This window comes from Hyperoodon ampullatus (genome assembly GCF_949752795.1).
Source record: "Hyperoodon ampullatus genome assembly, chromosome: 1".
In the NCBI taxonomy this organism is placed as follows: domain Eukaryota; kingdom Metazoa; phylum Chordata; class Mammalia; order Artiodactyla; family Ziphiidae; genus Hyperoodon; species Hyperoodon ampullatus.
The window spans coordinates 122699728-122715750 of NC_136914.1; the positions used below are offsets into that span (position 1 = coordinate 122699728).

Genomic DNA, 16023 nt, shown 5'->3' on the forward strand with positions numbered 1-16023 from the left:
ATGGATGAGTAGCGGCTCCAATCAGGTGTCTTGGTGACAGCGCTGGTATAAATTTGCAGCACCAGGAATTTATACCTTGCAGAAAACACGCAGCTCCGTGTATCTGTCAAAACCCTCTTATTTACAATACAATGTAAAATACGAGGCTTTCACATTAATACCCTGTTGGGGAAACAGAAAGGAATAATATATATTTATTAAAGGTCTCCCACTGTGGCTTCCCAAATCATCCACAGCCCGAATGGGTCATGTATGACAGCAGGCAAACTGCCTGCGATGTGTGATTGTACAGGCGTGCGCGTTCTGCCCTCCGGATGCCTGTCACATGAGAAGCAGTCGGCAATGTAATAGAACATCCACACCGAACGCTGCTGTGCGACAGGGTCTCTGGGCCACTAAGCAGTTTGGTCAAAAGTAAGCAATCTGACAAACTACCTAAATTGCTACTCTACCATCAAAAGGTTCACAAGAAGTAGCAATTTCCAAAGAATTTAGGTAATTCTTAGAGAAGAAACAGTACCAAATGTAAGAATATATTCCTGGTGATACAGGTGACAATTCAGGATCTTAGGCCACCTCTGAAGTATCCTTTTAAAAGAATCATCGCTGGATATTCCTAAATTACAGAAGATATCGAGGCTGGTGTATGTTTTTACTGACATTTAAACAGTGATATTTTGATTTATGAGAAATATATATTTGGTCATTCAGATGACCAAATATATATTTCTCATATGTGTATTTGGTTTTTGTCCCTGTTTCTGATTCTCAACTCCCAAAACCCTTGGAATTTCCTGAACAGTAAGAGCCACAGGAGCATCTTTTGTTCTGCTTGGTCTCTTGTCCTCTGAGCCACAAAGGTTACATGGGTGTCTTGTTATTCCACCACTACTGGGCTTATGTCAATGAGGTTTTTGGAAGCACCTGCGGATGGGGGCTGGTTGCCAGGGGAACCAACTGTAAACAGAGGGGTGCAACTTTCAGTGCCACCCCCTGATGTCCTGGGAGGAGAGGGGCTGGAGGTTGACTCAATCACCCATGGCCTATGACTTGATTAATGATGCCTATGGAGCGAAGTCTCTGTAAGCACTCAAAAGGATGGGTTCAGAGAGCTTCCGGGTTGGGGAACCAGAACACGTCCATGTGCCACCATGCTGGACCCAAGAGCCACGAGGTACCTCAAGCTGCTGTGTGTCTCTTCATCTGACTGTTAATTTGTATCCTTGAATAATATCCTTTGTAACAATTCAGAAATCTAATAAGTAAACTGGTTTCCTGAGTCCTCTGAGCCACTCTAGCAAATTAATCGAACCCAAGGAGGGGTTCATGGGAACCTCTGATTGACAGCCTGTTGGTCAGAAGTACAGGTGACCACCGGCGCTTGCGAAGGGCATCTGAAGGGGCGGGGAAGGGCGGGGGGTGTGGTCTTGTAGGACTGAGCCCTTAACCTGTGGGACCTGATGTATCTCCGGGTGGATAGTGTCAGAACTGGCTTGAACTGCAGGACACTCAGCTGGTGTCTGAGCACCGACTGGTTGTATAGGGGAAGCCTCCAGCCCCACCACACACACACACACACACACACACACACACACACACACACACACACACACACACACACACACACACACACACACACACACACGAAATTGGGAGTAGAAACCTTTCACTGACCATATTACAAAGCCTTAAATTTGCTTTTTAAAAAAAGACTAGTTTTCTGCCGCTTTGCTAATTTAAGCTACATACATCTATAAGCCTTGAAGGTCACAGAGCAAGGTTCTCGGTCAGTGGGGAAGCCCTTGAGGCAAGAAGGACCAGGGCTATGACTTGAAGGCTGCCACGCCGAGCCAGCCGGGTCAGCATCCAGGACAGTCACACACAGCCCCCCACACAAGAGTCAGCGTTAATTTACGGGCGTCGCTAAAACACAGGCCTTTACTTTGCATCAGCTCCTAAGCTCCCGCAGGGTGAGTCGTGTGAAGTGTCCCCCTTCTGGAGCAGCACCCTTTCAGGAAGAGATGCGCTCCCTTTCTGGACCGGCCCCTGAAGCGGAGACGAAGAAACCTCGAAGGGCTCCCGAGTCTGAGGCCTTTAAAATGACCTTTTCTCTGCAGCCACATCCACGTTCTGGTTTCTTATCCAGAAACACGCTGGAGGCACGGCACACACCACACCCCAATAAGGCATCTGATGGCCCCTCACAAATGCCAGTGGCTACTATGAAAAGCAGCTGGATGTTGGCCCTTGAGAACCAGGAGGACCTGCGATTTCCCACCGTCCCACTCCCTAAAGGAGCTGTGTGCAACGAAGTCACACGTCCATTTTATTTCCCACAAATATCACAAATCGCAGTGCTTCCCCACGACCCCACTGCCAAGAACAACCTCTCCAGAACCCAGGGACCGGGTAGGCCCCTGACCTCCGGTTTCCTGCAGATGAGAAACCCACAAGTCCCATCACCACAGCAACTCGCCGAGACGCCATCCTAGTGGGGAACAGCGGGACTTCTAATTAAATGGTGTTGTGTGTGGAAAGCACTCTACAAACGAGCCATGTGATTGAACGGTGTGCCTGACAGTGAACAGGGTATGGATGCTCGCCCAGTCCAGCCCGGCCCTGCAGAGATCAGCTCAGAAATCACACCACAAGACTGTTCCACAAGCACATTCCACAAAGTCAAGCAGCAAATGAACCTGCGGCACCTAAAGCAGTCCCGGGCCCCAGGTGGGAGCGGGTGGCCTGGGGGGGGGGGGGTGCATTCCGCGTTACTAACCAGGATGAGAACGCTCCTCGCCCAGGACTCCGTGCGGAGCAAGAATGTAAGACCCCATGTTGCCACGGGATGGAGGAAACTCCACCACTGGGAGACCAGAGGCAATAGACTCCCGGAAAGAAAAGCAGCTCATTTATTTAGCAAAGGAAACCAAGGAACATAGAGAGCACCCAGCAGGCTGGACACCCTGAAGCCAGGGGCTGCACCCGGGCAAAGTGAACCAGGGACTCACCTGCTCTGGGTCTCGGCTCCAACCTGCTCAACCCGCACCTCCCCACGGCGCCTACGGGCCCTGCACTCACTGTAACCTTCCCCTCCCCTGTTCCTGACCCCTCCCACCACCCCGCCTCAGCCCCTTCTCACACTACATCATTTACTACCTACAGTGCTTAGTCCAGCTGCGCCCAGGGTGAAAGCTCCCCAGGGGCCGAGATTCTGTCTCTGTTCTAGTCACTGCTGCACCCCAAACACCAAGCAGTGCCTGGCACATAGTAGGTGCTCGGTAATACTCACTGAAAGAACAAATGAAAGGGACCCCAGCCTGTTTGCATGTCTGCTCCTGCCCGGGGGCGGCTGAGGACTTCAGGACAGGCAGAGAGCTGAGGAGAAGAACACGTGAGACCTTTCACAGAGCACATGGTGAAAATGGAGAAAGGACCCTTCCATGAGAGGATGACTGTGGGTGCATCTGCTCCAGAACCCCCTTCCAGGAATGTCCCACCACCATCGGCAGGACACGGGCACTGCCGGCGCACAGCAGGGGCACGGGAAGCCTGGGAAGCCAGAACGAGCCCCATCCCACCCGCTGGCCGCCCAGACCACCCTGGGTGTGCCACCCACTAGCTCTGCAACCTTGGGAAAGTGACCGAACCTTTCTGTGCTTCAGCCTTCACCAGCAAAATGGGAGGAATAAAAGGACTGTGATGAGAAGTCGATGAATTAGTATCTGTAAAGTATTAGGACTGTGCCTGGCACATAGTGGAGGCTAATAGTGTGTTTATTAAGTTGAAACCCTTTCCAAAGGGTCCATCCCAGACCACACAGAGAGGCAGTCCGGCTCCGTGAAGACAGCAGAAAACAAAAAGAAAATCACACTTAACACTGACTATGGCAGTGCTTCTTAAGGGAGGGCGACCCTGCCCGCTGGGGATACCCGGCAATGCCTGCAGATGATGTCGGTGGCTGCCACTGAGGGGGTGTGGTACCCCTAGCATCCAGTGGAAGCTGCTAAATGGCAACAGCGCACGGGGCAGCACCTCCGGCCCCCAAAACAAACATTACCCGGCTCAAAGTGTCAACTGTGTGGAGGTTGAGAGGTCCTGAGCTAGAGTGACCGCTGCCCCCCCACCCCGCCAAGCACCCTCGTCCCTGCCGAAACACTGGTCATGATTTGGGCTCTGGGAATTCAGCGACTCTATCCCCAGCTGTCCAGGCCATTCCTCCTCCCAAAGAGTCAGCAGGCAGGACCAGGTGGCCAGCAGGAGGGGCCTGGGAGGCCAGGGCAGGCAGCCCAAGGGCAGGCTGAGCCACGGGTGACCAGGCAGCCCCCGTAAGAGCCGTAGCAAGGGGCACAGGACTCCCAAAGCCGAGGAAATCTATTTAAATGGAAGGTCAGGAGTGAGAGTCAATGTGACCATTTTTGGTTTTTTCAAATCCAGCCACAATGAATCACTGCCGTCTTCGTCCCAGCATGCTAAGAAATCCAACCCGTGCACAATGACACATGCTTCCCGGGCCTACGATACCGGTGATGACTAAAGGCAGAAATGCCAAGTGCCTCAGCCTGCCCCGCAGGAGGCAGATGCGGGCAAGGGACGCAGAGGGGGCGGTGCCCCCCAGGGAAGGACTTGTTGGCTCCTCAAGCCTATGGGGGAGGCTCTCCCGACTGGACAGATAAACGGGAACCTCCACACTGGGGGTTCACCCTTAAGCTCAAGCACGTGGCCAAAGGTCAGAGCGCCCTCACAGCAGTTAGGAAAGCAAGGTCAAGTCCTACTGCGAGGGCGGGCGTGTCCACGGGAGGCTTGCACCAGTGCACTCAGTGTAACTCTCCACGGAGAAGGGCTCCTCGCCAGGCTCGGCCTGTGCCAGATCCCACATGGGAGGTCTGCCTGTGGAAGTGCCAGGAGGCCCTCCCGAAGAAACTGCACCGTAGGGCAGTGTGGAGGCAAGGGCCCAAGACCACAGCACTGGCACGAGGGTCCCCGGAGGCAACACAGAGTTAAAGGTGGCCTCAAGGGGGAGGCCACCTTTCAGGTCACGGCAGTGAGACCAGGCCAACACCTGCTTTGATTCGAGCAGCATCTCCACAGGAGCCATGCTCAGCTTGTCTAAGCACCACTGTGGCACGGGCACGGAGGCCAGGTCCAGGAGGCCCTGCAGTGGGGACGGAGACCATGGAGCGGGGGTCCCAAGGGAAGAAGAGCAGGGCAGCTGGGGGCTGGGGGTCCCCAGAGAGTGGTGTTTATTTAACATCCGTACGGCAGGATCTCACTATGGCATCTGTGCAGCGTGCCTGTGGGTGTGTTTCCACCTGGACATCCGCCCGGCTTGTATGCCTCAGCATCACCCACGCAAGCAGAGCTTCCAGGACAGGGTCCATGAGGAGAAAAGTGGAAGAACCGAAAGGGGGCGTGGGCTTGGCCAGGTTTGGCTGTTTCCTCACCCCATGATTTCTGCTGGGCCAGCTAGGAGACTTTACAGATTTCTCCCAGGAACACCCTGCCTCTTCCCGGATCTCGGCCAGGATCTCGGCCATAACCTTGGCAGTCAGCTCCTGTGTGTGCCTGGTCTCTGCCCCAGGCGGCCTCACCACGCCCCTCCTTCCACTAAGCCAACAGCCGCTGGATCTGCTGGAAGTTAGGCAGCGGGGCACTGCCTGCTTTGAAACTCACACCTTCCCAAAGTGACTTCTCTCTCCCCAAAGATCTCAGAAACATGAATGGCAGGAACAAGAAATTATACACATGAAACTACATATGTATGTATATATCTCCCCCGCTCACCGTCCCATTGTTTTTCTGGCCTTCTCTCAAATACCTCTTCCTCTGATCCAAACAGGGGACCAACCACTTGCCAGGAGTTAGGGTGGGGAGAGTCACAGGGGGCCTGAAGCCCTCCCCACACCACTAACAGCCCCCTGGGTGCCCCGGACTCCACCCCGAGGTCTGCCGCAGCCCAGGCAAGCTGGCCCACTCGGTGCTGGGGGCGGGAGGCGGCAGGCTCTTCTTCACTCTCACCAGAGGGCTGGGGGAAGAGCCCATCACTTCTGCACCACCAGCCACAGCCGGCTTCCACCATGTGTGAGCCCCGGAGGCAGCATGGCATCACTCCAGAAGAGCGAAACTTTTATTTTCTTTAGAGAAAAGTTTCTCACAGAGGGCCGTTTGTCAGCTTCTCTGGCTCTACGGTGGTTTTCCCCCAATACTGCACTCCCGACCTCAACTTCAAACTCTCCTTTCAACTGGAATTTTTTTTAACTGACTCTAGCTGGCCGGGTGTGGCCTAGGTCCCCCTTCCCAACCGCCACCCCCAGCAGACACATTCACAGATCTGCTGATGCCCACGAAAGCACGTGGGTGATGAGAGCCAGCTCCCCTCCCACCAGGAGGGGCAAGGCTGTGGGCGGAGGGCGGCTGGGCACCCAGAGCCTGGAGGGAGTGGGGAGCAGGCCGGCCTCCTCACCGCGGGAGCCCCACTCAGGGACATGACCAGCAACACTCCCATGGTTCACACAACCACCAAAAGAAGGTGTGTCCTGCACCCACTTTCCCACGGGCTGTCCACTGAAGGGAACCCCGCTCTGACACCATGGCTGGGGACAAAAGAGCCGGCAAGACGTCCGGGCCACTTCCCAAAAAGGCAGTCCTTGATGTCAGTCGGGGTCATGCTGCCAGCCCAAATGAACCAACCAAATCAATCTGGGAGGAATGCATGAGGGATTTAAAAAAAAAATTCCAGAGATCAAGAAGAGGACAGTTAAGAGTCGCAGTTCACTCCATTTTCAAGTAGATAGTTAGGCTTTCTTCTTTTCCCCCCAGCCCTCCAAACAGCATCTATTCTGCGCCTAGTATTTGCCACCACCTCCTAATGGCAGTTAGTCTTTGGCTACAAGAACTATCCCCACTATAAAGATGAGCAAACTGAGGGTCAGAGAGGTTCGGTAAATTAGTAAAGGTCACTAAGCAGGAAGGAGCAGAAAGCTAGTCTTAGTGTCAATAAATGGATTCACACCATTCCCCTTAAGTGTCCACCGCCCAGCTCAAAAAACACAAGTGCTTCCCTGTGGTCAGTCGAAGAACCAACAAGTCAGCTTGGCATCCGAGGCCCTCTATGATTTACTCCCAAACTCCTCCAACTGTATCCTCCACGCGTACCCGCTCCAGCCAAGCGAGGCCCTCCACCACCCCAAGAGGCCCAGCCCGCTCTCCCAGAAGGCCTCCTCCGGGTCTTACCCAAAGGCCTCTAGCACCCACTCATCGAGGAAGGGCGGGTGAGTAACCAGCCCCTGGCCGTGCCCCTCGGGAATGCTCTCCCTGCCTCCCAAGGGTGTGGGGTGGGAGCACAGACCAGGGGTCCTGGGCGTCACACACTCTCTCCCAGGAGAGACCATTCTTCACATACTGGAAAACCCTTCCCTCTCCAACCTAAAGAGCCACACTTCACCCAGAGGCAGGTTTATTTCGACAGAAATCTCTTCCTCTCTCTGCAGCTCCATCCACTGCCAACATACCAAGGCCCAGGGGAGAGTTAACATGATTAAAATTTTAAAGCATTTAAGATGCTCAAAGGAAAGGCATCCTTGAAGTGCAAATCACCGATTTAGGGGGAAAGAGCAAAATATGGGGGAGGGAAGGCTCTCTACCAATGTAAATAAAATATAATTTCAAACAATATTATGCATAAAATGATTGACCACACACCCAGAACTTCAGCGCTGAGTCCTGAGTAGGGCAGCACCTGCCCCTGTTGAGTTTATTAAATCTGCAGTGTGACGTGAGTGGGCTCTCTAAGTTTCTCCAAATGGAGAATAACCATCCTGAGGGGAGTAATTTAACAGGCAGGGTAATTTAACAGTGACAATCCCCAGCCGGGTGCTGAAGCAGCAGAAACTCTAGTCAGGCTCCCATCAGACAAACAATCCCCCAAAGCCTAATACTGAAGCCTGGTACCCTGTGAAAAACATCAGGGCGAAGAGAAATTGGCTAAATATGGAATTCGAGCCTTGACTTGAACGGTATGAAACGAGAGAAGAGATATAAGTCCACTTACACCTAAAAAACTACAGCTAGTATTTAAATTCTGCCTTTACACGCATGCTACATTATCTTTTTTATGTCCATACTTTACAAGCTAGAAAATCTATATATTTCCTTTTATCACGAGGATGAACTAAATTTGAAGAGACTTTCTGGTCTCTGAATCCATGGAAACAACTTAGGAGGAAGAAAGACTATGCAGCTTTATACTCTAGATTAGGAAATTCAGGACAGCAGATTCTACTGGCCCCTCCGGAGACAGTCTCAGGGCGGTTACTTTAATACCAGGGCCAACACTATGCTAACGAGTCTCCTCGTTTCAAAAGCTATTGCATGTACATACCTCTTCCCCAACTGACAAATCACCAATCCACGTATAATTGTTCATTTCGCACACTTTTATCTATGAGGTCTCTGTACCTTCCTACTGCCACCGGCCACAAGGAGTTCTCGGATTTTTTTTTTTTTTTAACTAAGGATCAAATGGAAGACCCCTCAAGAACCATCCACCAGCTGAAGCCCACCAGGGAGAAGCCAACCTCTCCAGATGCTAATGCCACCCTGTTGCTGTTGCCAGATGCTAATGCTACCCTGTTGCTGTTTCCAGTCACATGTGCTAATGAAAGCGGCAGACCAAGGAAAGGCAACACTAAGCATGGCTTATGTATTCGGTTTTCTTTCACATGAAAGGCAGGAAACTCTGCCAGGTCTCACCAGCACACCAGGCTATGTGGACCTGCGAAAGCACAGTTTACTGGGAAGCAAAGCTTTTGAAATAATTCCAGTTGAACACCACCACGGTTTTCAAAGGGCTGCACTGCTTCCGCTGGGCGCACTGCTCTTTACCATTCAAGGATGAACGGAGACTTCATGCATGTGAACAACAGTTCCCTGGATTAAAATAGGGAAAAAAACAGGGCTAAGAGCACATGTCAGCTCAGAAATAAGCTAAGCCAATTCTGCGCATGAAAAGACTTTTCATTTCTGCCCCTCTAGATAAAGCAAGCCTACGAAATTTACCATGAATCTAACACCTTCAGCTAAGAATGAATGAAAGGAGGAAGGAAGGAAGGAAACCTCTGAAGCAGCTGAACCTCAGCGTTGACGTTTATGGGCTGACTTTAGGGCTAAAGTCTTTTCATCCAGTTACTCTGGCTTGCTCGTTCCAGGACACCATTCCCTGGTTCCTGCCCAACCCACGGTCCACCTCCATTAACTGAGAATTTCCTGGGTTTGCGGTGACACCAAATGTCACAGCAGAGGGGTAACACCGTGTGGAGGCCGCTTTCAAAGCCTGGTTGCCACCAAACCCCACAAACACCGCTGGCGGCAAGTGCACAGCCCAGAGCCCCGCTCTCCCAGCGGGATCGCAGGGCCCCGGCGCCCTGCGCGCTCCATTTCCTCCCGAGGGCGCCCGGCCGTCCAGAGCGGCTCACGCGGTGCCCACGGCTCACCCCCTCGGCCCCTGGAGCCCGCCACCGCCAGGAACACACACAGCAGAGGGACCACCCCGCGAAACGGGGGCGTGGGGCTGGGACAGGCGGGCGCCGGGGGCCGCGCGGGAGGGCCGGCCGAGTCGGGCGCGGGGGCCGGGAGGGGACGGTCGCGGGGTGTGGGTGGGTGGCCGGCCTCGTCCGGGGCGCGGGGGCGCGGGGGCCCTCCGCCTGCATCGCCGGGGAGGTCCGTTCCGTCGGGCGCGGGGCTGGCGGCACCCCCGTCCCCAGAGGTACCGGGCCGAGACCCAGAACTGCCCCCTCCCCGCGGCGCGGCGACAAGGGGGAGGGGGCATTGCAGCGGCTGGTATCAAAGGGCTGAAAAGAAACTTGGACTCCTGTCTCCCCAGGTACGTGACACGTCGCAAAGGCGGCCGCCTCTCGCCCTCCCCCCCCCCCCGCTTTTGTGCTTCCCAACATCCCCACCCCCCAAACGTCCCACCGCAGGGGACCGGGCTCCCGGCAGCCGGACGAAACTCAACTCAAATTACGTGGAGCAGAGAGCCGGAGCAGGGGGCGACAAGAGGCGTTGGCGGCCCCAGTCCCGGGGGCTGCGCCGGGTCGCCCTCTCCCGAGCCAGGCGAGCGCAGAGGGGCCGGGGGCGCCCCCAGCCTCGGGGACACGGCCGAGAGGCCCGGGGCGGGTGGCCGGAGCGGAGGTCCGGGCGGAGAAGGGCAGGAGGGAGCAGGAACCCCCCTCGGTGCCCCGCGGCGCGGCCGGGGCGCGTGGGCGCCGGGGGTTCCGGGGCCGGGCCGCGGGCGGGCGCCCCACTCACCTTCCTGCCGGCGCCGCCGCCCGCGCCCGCGGCCAGCGCGGAGCCGCCCCCCGAGTACATGTAGTAGGCGATGCCCAGCACCCACAGGAAGGCGAAGCAGAGCAGCATCCGCGAGCGCCGCCGCATCCTCCCGACTCGGCCGCCGGCCGCGGCCGCTGCTCGCGAGTCTGCCTGGGGCCGCGGCGGGCGCGGGCCGGGGAGGAGCGGAGGAAGGGGAAGGGCGCGGCGGCTCCTCCTCCGGCGCGGCTGGCGGCGAGGGCGGTGCGCGCCCGGCGCCCGAGCTCCGCCCCGGCCGGGAGCGCCGCGCCGCGCCCGAGCAGGAAGCGGCGGCCGCGGAGGCGGCGAGGGGGTCAGGGAGCAAAGGGCGACCAATCGGCGGCGGCTGAGGGGGCCCGGCGCGGGCGGAGGAGGGGATTACCGCGTCTCCACCGCGGCGGCGCGCCGGCCCCGCGAGGAGGGCCTCCGCCGGCCGCCGCCCCGCCACCCCCGTGAGTGACAGGTGGCCGCCGGGCGCCCGCGGGGCACGCGCACATGTGCGCACACACACGGGCGCCCGCACCAGGGACCCCCGGTCGCCGCTGCCGCGCGCTGCCCGGCCGGGAGCGCCACTTCCGCGGTCCTCGGTCCTTGGGACCACCCCAGCCCCCCGGCAGGCTCGCTCTTATTGGCCCACCGACCTGAGTTTTTTTGGTGCAAATCCCCCTCCGGGACCCGACTTCGCTGCTGCTCGCTGCAGTTTTCTTACTACTCTTGCAGCAAAACATCCCTGGTGGGGATGGATCCCCAGGTGTCCATTTTATTTATTTATTTAGGCAGAGGTGGCGGCCTGGAGGTAGAAACCGAGAGGTGATTTTTCAAGGGAGCGTGTTTCCAGGGATGAACGGAGTGCTGAATAGCGGGGTTTTCTTTTTTGTATTTAAGTAAACACGAAATGAGGAAGAAGGAAGGCAATATATATTTTTAAATTTTTTTCTTTGTGACTGGTTGCTGTATTAAAAGAAGAAAGAAGAGGCAGCACACGAAACAGCTTTAAAGATGCAAGAAGACAGATCTGTCTTGTAACAGAATCTGTGTAACCTTGACGATGCCCTTGTAACAGCAAAGTTTCCAGTGTTCCTAGGAAAGAAAGAAATGTTACTTAGCGCGTGATATTTTAAAAGGGATTCAGGAAGCTGACCAGTCCAGAGGACAAAGGCAGCTGCCTGCATCTGAATCTCTACTCACATCCTCAATAAAACACAAACACAAACACAAACAAACAAACAAGCCTTCAGCTCTACTAGGAGAGCGAATGCCATGAACTGAACTTCAAATTACTTCTTAAGTAGAAGGAAGAAAATACCTCAAATTCCAACAGAGCTCCCTCCACTGTTGCCAAGGACTTAAGTGAAACCCAGGCTTAAATCCTTCTATGAAGAGAAAGTCCAACACCAAGAACTAAATACTGAACACAGGTTGGGTACTTGACTGGAAAAGAGAAGAGCTTTGAAAGAGAATGGGACAGGAGGTGGCAGCCTTGAAGAAGCCTTGCTTCTGGGAAAAGTCAGATAAATAGAGAAAGGGCAATGCCCTTCGGAGGTCTTGTGGTGAAGGAAAAGAAGGAAGTTAAAAAAGAGAATTATAGATCCGCAGAAATAAAAGACAACCAATCCCTCCCTCAGTGAGGTTATCTATTAAAAACTGCACTTCAGTATAGTGAGAAGAGGACATTCTTGAACTATGAACCCTGTGTCAAAATGTCTAGTAGCACTAAAACATCAAAATAGCTGCATATAAATCTACTGCAAAAAGAAAAAAAATACATTTCTTATGATGAGAAGATGAATCATAACATTTCACCTGATGAAAATCCCCCCATCGATAAAACGACAAAGCAGAGGAAAATTGTAAACCTTATGTCAAACTCTCAAGCTGAACAAAGTATCGTATATTTGGATACACCACCCCCCACATACACACACACACAGCTAGAATCAGAAATTCAAAACCTAAGAATATATCAGGCAAAAATTAGGAAGAAATACAGCAGGAGTTGATAAGATTCAGGATAGAAATTGAAAATAAAGACAAAACTATCCCAGAAACAAAGAAGAATTACAAGACGCCCAAGGGAGAATATATCAAAAACAAATATGTAAAAGGACACTGAAGAATGGCAAGAAAATATTCAAGAAATTGAAAATAAGATAAAGAAAGGAGTAAAAAGCTTTCAGAGATAAGTGGTTGAAATGAAAGCCAGGAAAGAAGAACCAAAATACATGTCACTGGAGTCTCTAAAGTAGAAACACCAAACAGTGAAGCAAAATGAATATTAACACCGTCATCTCAGATGTAACATAACAGCATGATGACGATAGTTGCCACTGCTGTATGGTACTTTTGAAGGTTGTTAACAGAGTGCGTCCTAAGAGTTCTCATTACCGGAAACAGAATATTTTTTCTTCCTTTCCTTTTTTTGTATCTAAATGAGATGATGAATATTAACTAAACATTGTGATACTCATTTCACAATATATGTTAGTCAAGTCATTATGCTGTGCACAGTGCTATATGTCAATCATATCTCAATAAAACTAGGGGGGAAACTATAATCCCAGAAAATAAGCCAGAAATAAGAGAAAATTTAAATTATATATTGAAAGTACCTTCCATGTACCTTGGAAAACTGAGTGGAATAATCAACTCCAAAACATGTTTTAGTAAAACTATTAGATTTTAAAGGCAAAAAGATCAAATTACTTATAGAAATAAAAATATTTAGGCTGGTAACATACAGAGCAATGCAACAGTGAGCAGTATTTACAAGACACTGAGGAAAGAAAGTACCAGTCAAGGATTTTTGTGTCCAGCCTTTAAGGATCAAAGCTATAGACAAACAGATGAGAACTGAGTACAAAAATTTAGAGAGCATCCTATGCCTTTCCTGGAGAATGAGCTTCCCCCAAACAAGAGATAACTGAGGAAACCACCAAATGAGGGATGGGAAGACTAGTATATACACATACTTTCTAATCAAATAGAACAGGTGCAACTGAAAAAAACTGAAGGAGAAGGGAGAGAGAAAAGGGGAAACATAATCATGTAACTGACTGTTAAATAGGTAATAGTTGCTAATCAAATGACACCATATAAAATGGACAGACCAGATGTTAAAGGGTTAAGAAAAAAGAAAAGAATTAATGTAAAAATATAAAAACTTAACCACTAAAGCAAAACATAAATATTCCAAAATATTGGAAACCCTGTTCCAAAACCCTAAAAGAAAAAAAATTTTAAATAGCAAAGAATACACACCAAATGGTGAAAGAAACACAATAAGTATACCATAATACATGCAGTAATTATAACAGAAAATAACAGGACAGAGTGGAGACCAAACCATACCAGTATATGAATTTACAAATGCACTTAATTTGCCTGTTAAAAGATTTTCAAATTTGGTCATAAAGGAAAACCCAACTCTAAAAGAGCAGAAGCTGTGATCCTGGTATCAAACAAAGTAGAACAGGCTAAAGAGCATCTGAGGTGAAGAAGGACTATTTATGGCCAAAGCTTCAACTCCATTGTGCATGGCAGTGGGTCTGAAGGCACGGTAGTTTGTAAATCTGAAGTCAGAAGAAAGGCTAGATGTGACATGGGGAAGCGTAAGGACAAAGAAACTGCAAGAATAAAGTAGACCTCATGACAGCAACTAAAATCCATGAGGGCAAACTGGAACCTACCTCCAACATCGATAATGCAAAAAACAAAACAAAACAAACGCCACAATGAGATATCTCCAGTAGTATGGCTATTCTTTTTTAAAAAGCAAAAACAAAAATGAAAAACCAGAATATAACAAATATTGAAAAGAATGTGGGCCTCGGTCCTACGCCCACGCCCGCCGGAGCCTGTTCATGTTGATTGACCAGAGTCCGGGAATTTAACACTCCGAGCCCATCGGACGGCCCCGACCCCCAGCTTTCTGTCCTTTGAAAACACTAAGAATAATGTCCCTGCGTCAATTTTTACTAGAGCCAATCACCTGTCATGCCTGGAACAGGGATCGTACCCATCGCCCTTAGCCCCAATAACCACGAAATCCACATCTATAAGAAGAACAGGAGGCAGTGGGTGAAAGCTCATGAACTCAAGGAACACAACAGACATGTCACAGGTATTGACTGCTCTCCCAAGAGTGACCGCGTCGTCACTTGTGGGGTTGACTGCAATGCCTACCTGGGGTCAGAAGGATGGTGTCTGGAAGCCAACCCTGGTGATTCTGAGAATTAACTGTGCAGACACTTTTGTCAAGTGGTCCCCGCTAGAGAACAAATTTGCTGTGGGCAGCGGAGCACGACTCATTTCTGTTTGTTACTTCGAGTCCGAAAATGACTGGTGGGTAAGCAAGCACGTTAAAAAACCCATTCGCTCCACGGTCCTCAGCTTGGATTGGCATCCCAACAATGTCTTGCTGGCAGCAGGATCCTGTGATTTCAAATGCAGAGTGTTTTCTGCCTATATTAAAGAAGTGGATGAGAAGCCAGCCAGTACGCCCTGGGGCAGCAAGATGCCTTTTGGTCATCTGATGTCAGAGTTTGATGGCAGTGGCACTGGCGGCTGGGTGCGTAAGGTCAGCTTCTCCGCCAGCGGGAGCAGCCTGGCCTGGGTCAGCCACGACAGCACCGTGTCCGTTGCCGATGCCTCAAAAAGCATGCAGATCTCAACTCTGAAGACAGAGTTCCTGCCCCTCCTGAGTGTGTCCTTCATCTCGGAGGACAGCGTCCTGGCTGCTGGCCATGACTGCTGCCCCATGCTCTTTAACTACAACGACCGCGGCTGTTTGACCTTTGTCTCCAAGCTAGACACCCCGAAACAGAGCATCCAGAGCAACATGTCGGCCATGGAGCGCTTCCGCAACATGGACAAGCGGGCCACGACCGAGGACTGCAACCCGGCCCTGGAGAGGCTGCACCAGAACAGTATCACTCAAGTGTCTCTTTATGAGGTGGACAAGCAAGATTGTCGCAAATTTTGCACTACTGGCATCAATGGAGCCATGACCATTTGGGATTTCAAGACCTTAGAGTCTTCTATCCAGGGCCTTTGGATACTGTGAAGCTGAGCGAGCCTCCCAGATCCAGCATGAGGATAGACAGGCTGCACCGAGCAACTCCGCCATTCGCGTGATGGGGAGGAGAGCCAGCCGCCAGGAAACACTGAAGACACATATGGCGCAAACCTTGTTCTGTGTTTTGTTTGAGAATAATTGGTGAAAGTACTGGTTTTTTAAAAGCAGCAGAGATTTGGGTTTTATTTTTTGTTTTGCTATTTCATTCCATTCTTGACCAAAGATTCTCTTTAAGTAGTTTATTATGGAAAATTGTCACACTAACTTAAAGGAAGGGGTGGGGGAAGTATGTAAATTGTCTGCTAAAAAATTAAATAAAAATACTGAATGTGGAAAAAAAAAAAAGAAGAAAAGGATGTGGAGCAATTGGAGCCCTTGTGTGTTGCTGGTGGGAAGGCAAAATGGTACAGCTGCTGTGGAAAACATTTTGGCTGTCCCTTAAAAAGTTAAACCTAGAATTACCATATGATTCAGCAATTCCACTTCTGGGTCCATACCTAAAAGAAGTGAGAGCAAGGACTCGAACATGTGCTCCCATGTTCATGGCACCGTTATTCACAAGAGCCAAAACATGCAAGCAGCCTGGTGTCCATCAACAAATGAATGGATCA

General features: G+C 51.5%; 2 protein-coding genes across 2 annotated transcripts in view; one reads left to right on the plus strand and one right to left on the minus strand.

The window, feature by feature from the left end:
- The window catches only part of GALNT2 (polypeptide N-acetylgalactosaminyltransferase 2), a gene marked incomplete at its 3' end in the record, with an annotated part of 175128 nt that extends 164643 nt beyond the window's left edge, over window positions 1-10485 (minus strand). The window contains exon 1 of the mRNA XM_079703673.1: window positions 10303-10485. Within this exon, the coding sequence (XP_079559799.1) occupies window positions 10303-10428 (126 nt within the window). The 5' untranslated portion in view covers window positions 10429-10485. The remainder of the gene's footprint in view (window positions 1-10302) is intronic.
- Window positions 10486-14331: 3846 nt separating this feature from the next.
- On the plus strand, window positions 14332-15511 carry LOC307053658 (actin-related protein 2/3 complex subunit 1A-like; the record flags this gene model as incomplete). Its single annotated transcript, XM_079705168.1, is given in 2 exon segments — window positions 14332-14519; window positions 14521-15511. Coding segments are annotated over 2 exon segments (1068 nt in total). The 3' UTR covers window positions 15401-15511.
- Window positions 15512-16023: the final 512 nt, after the last annotated feature.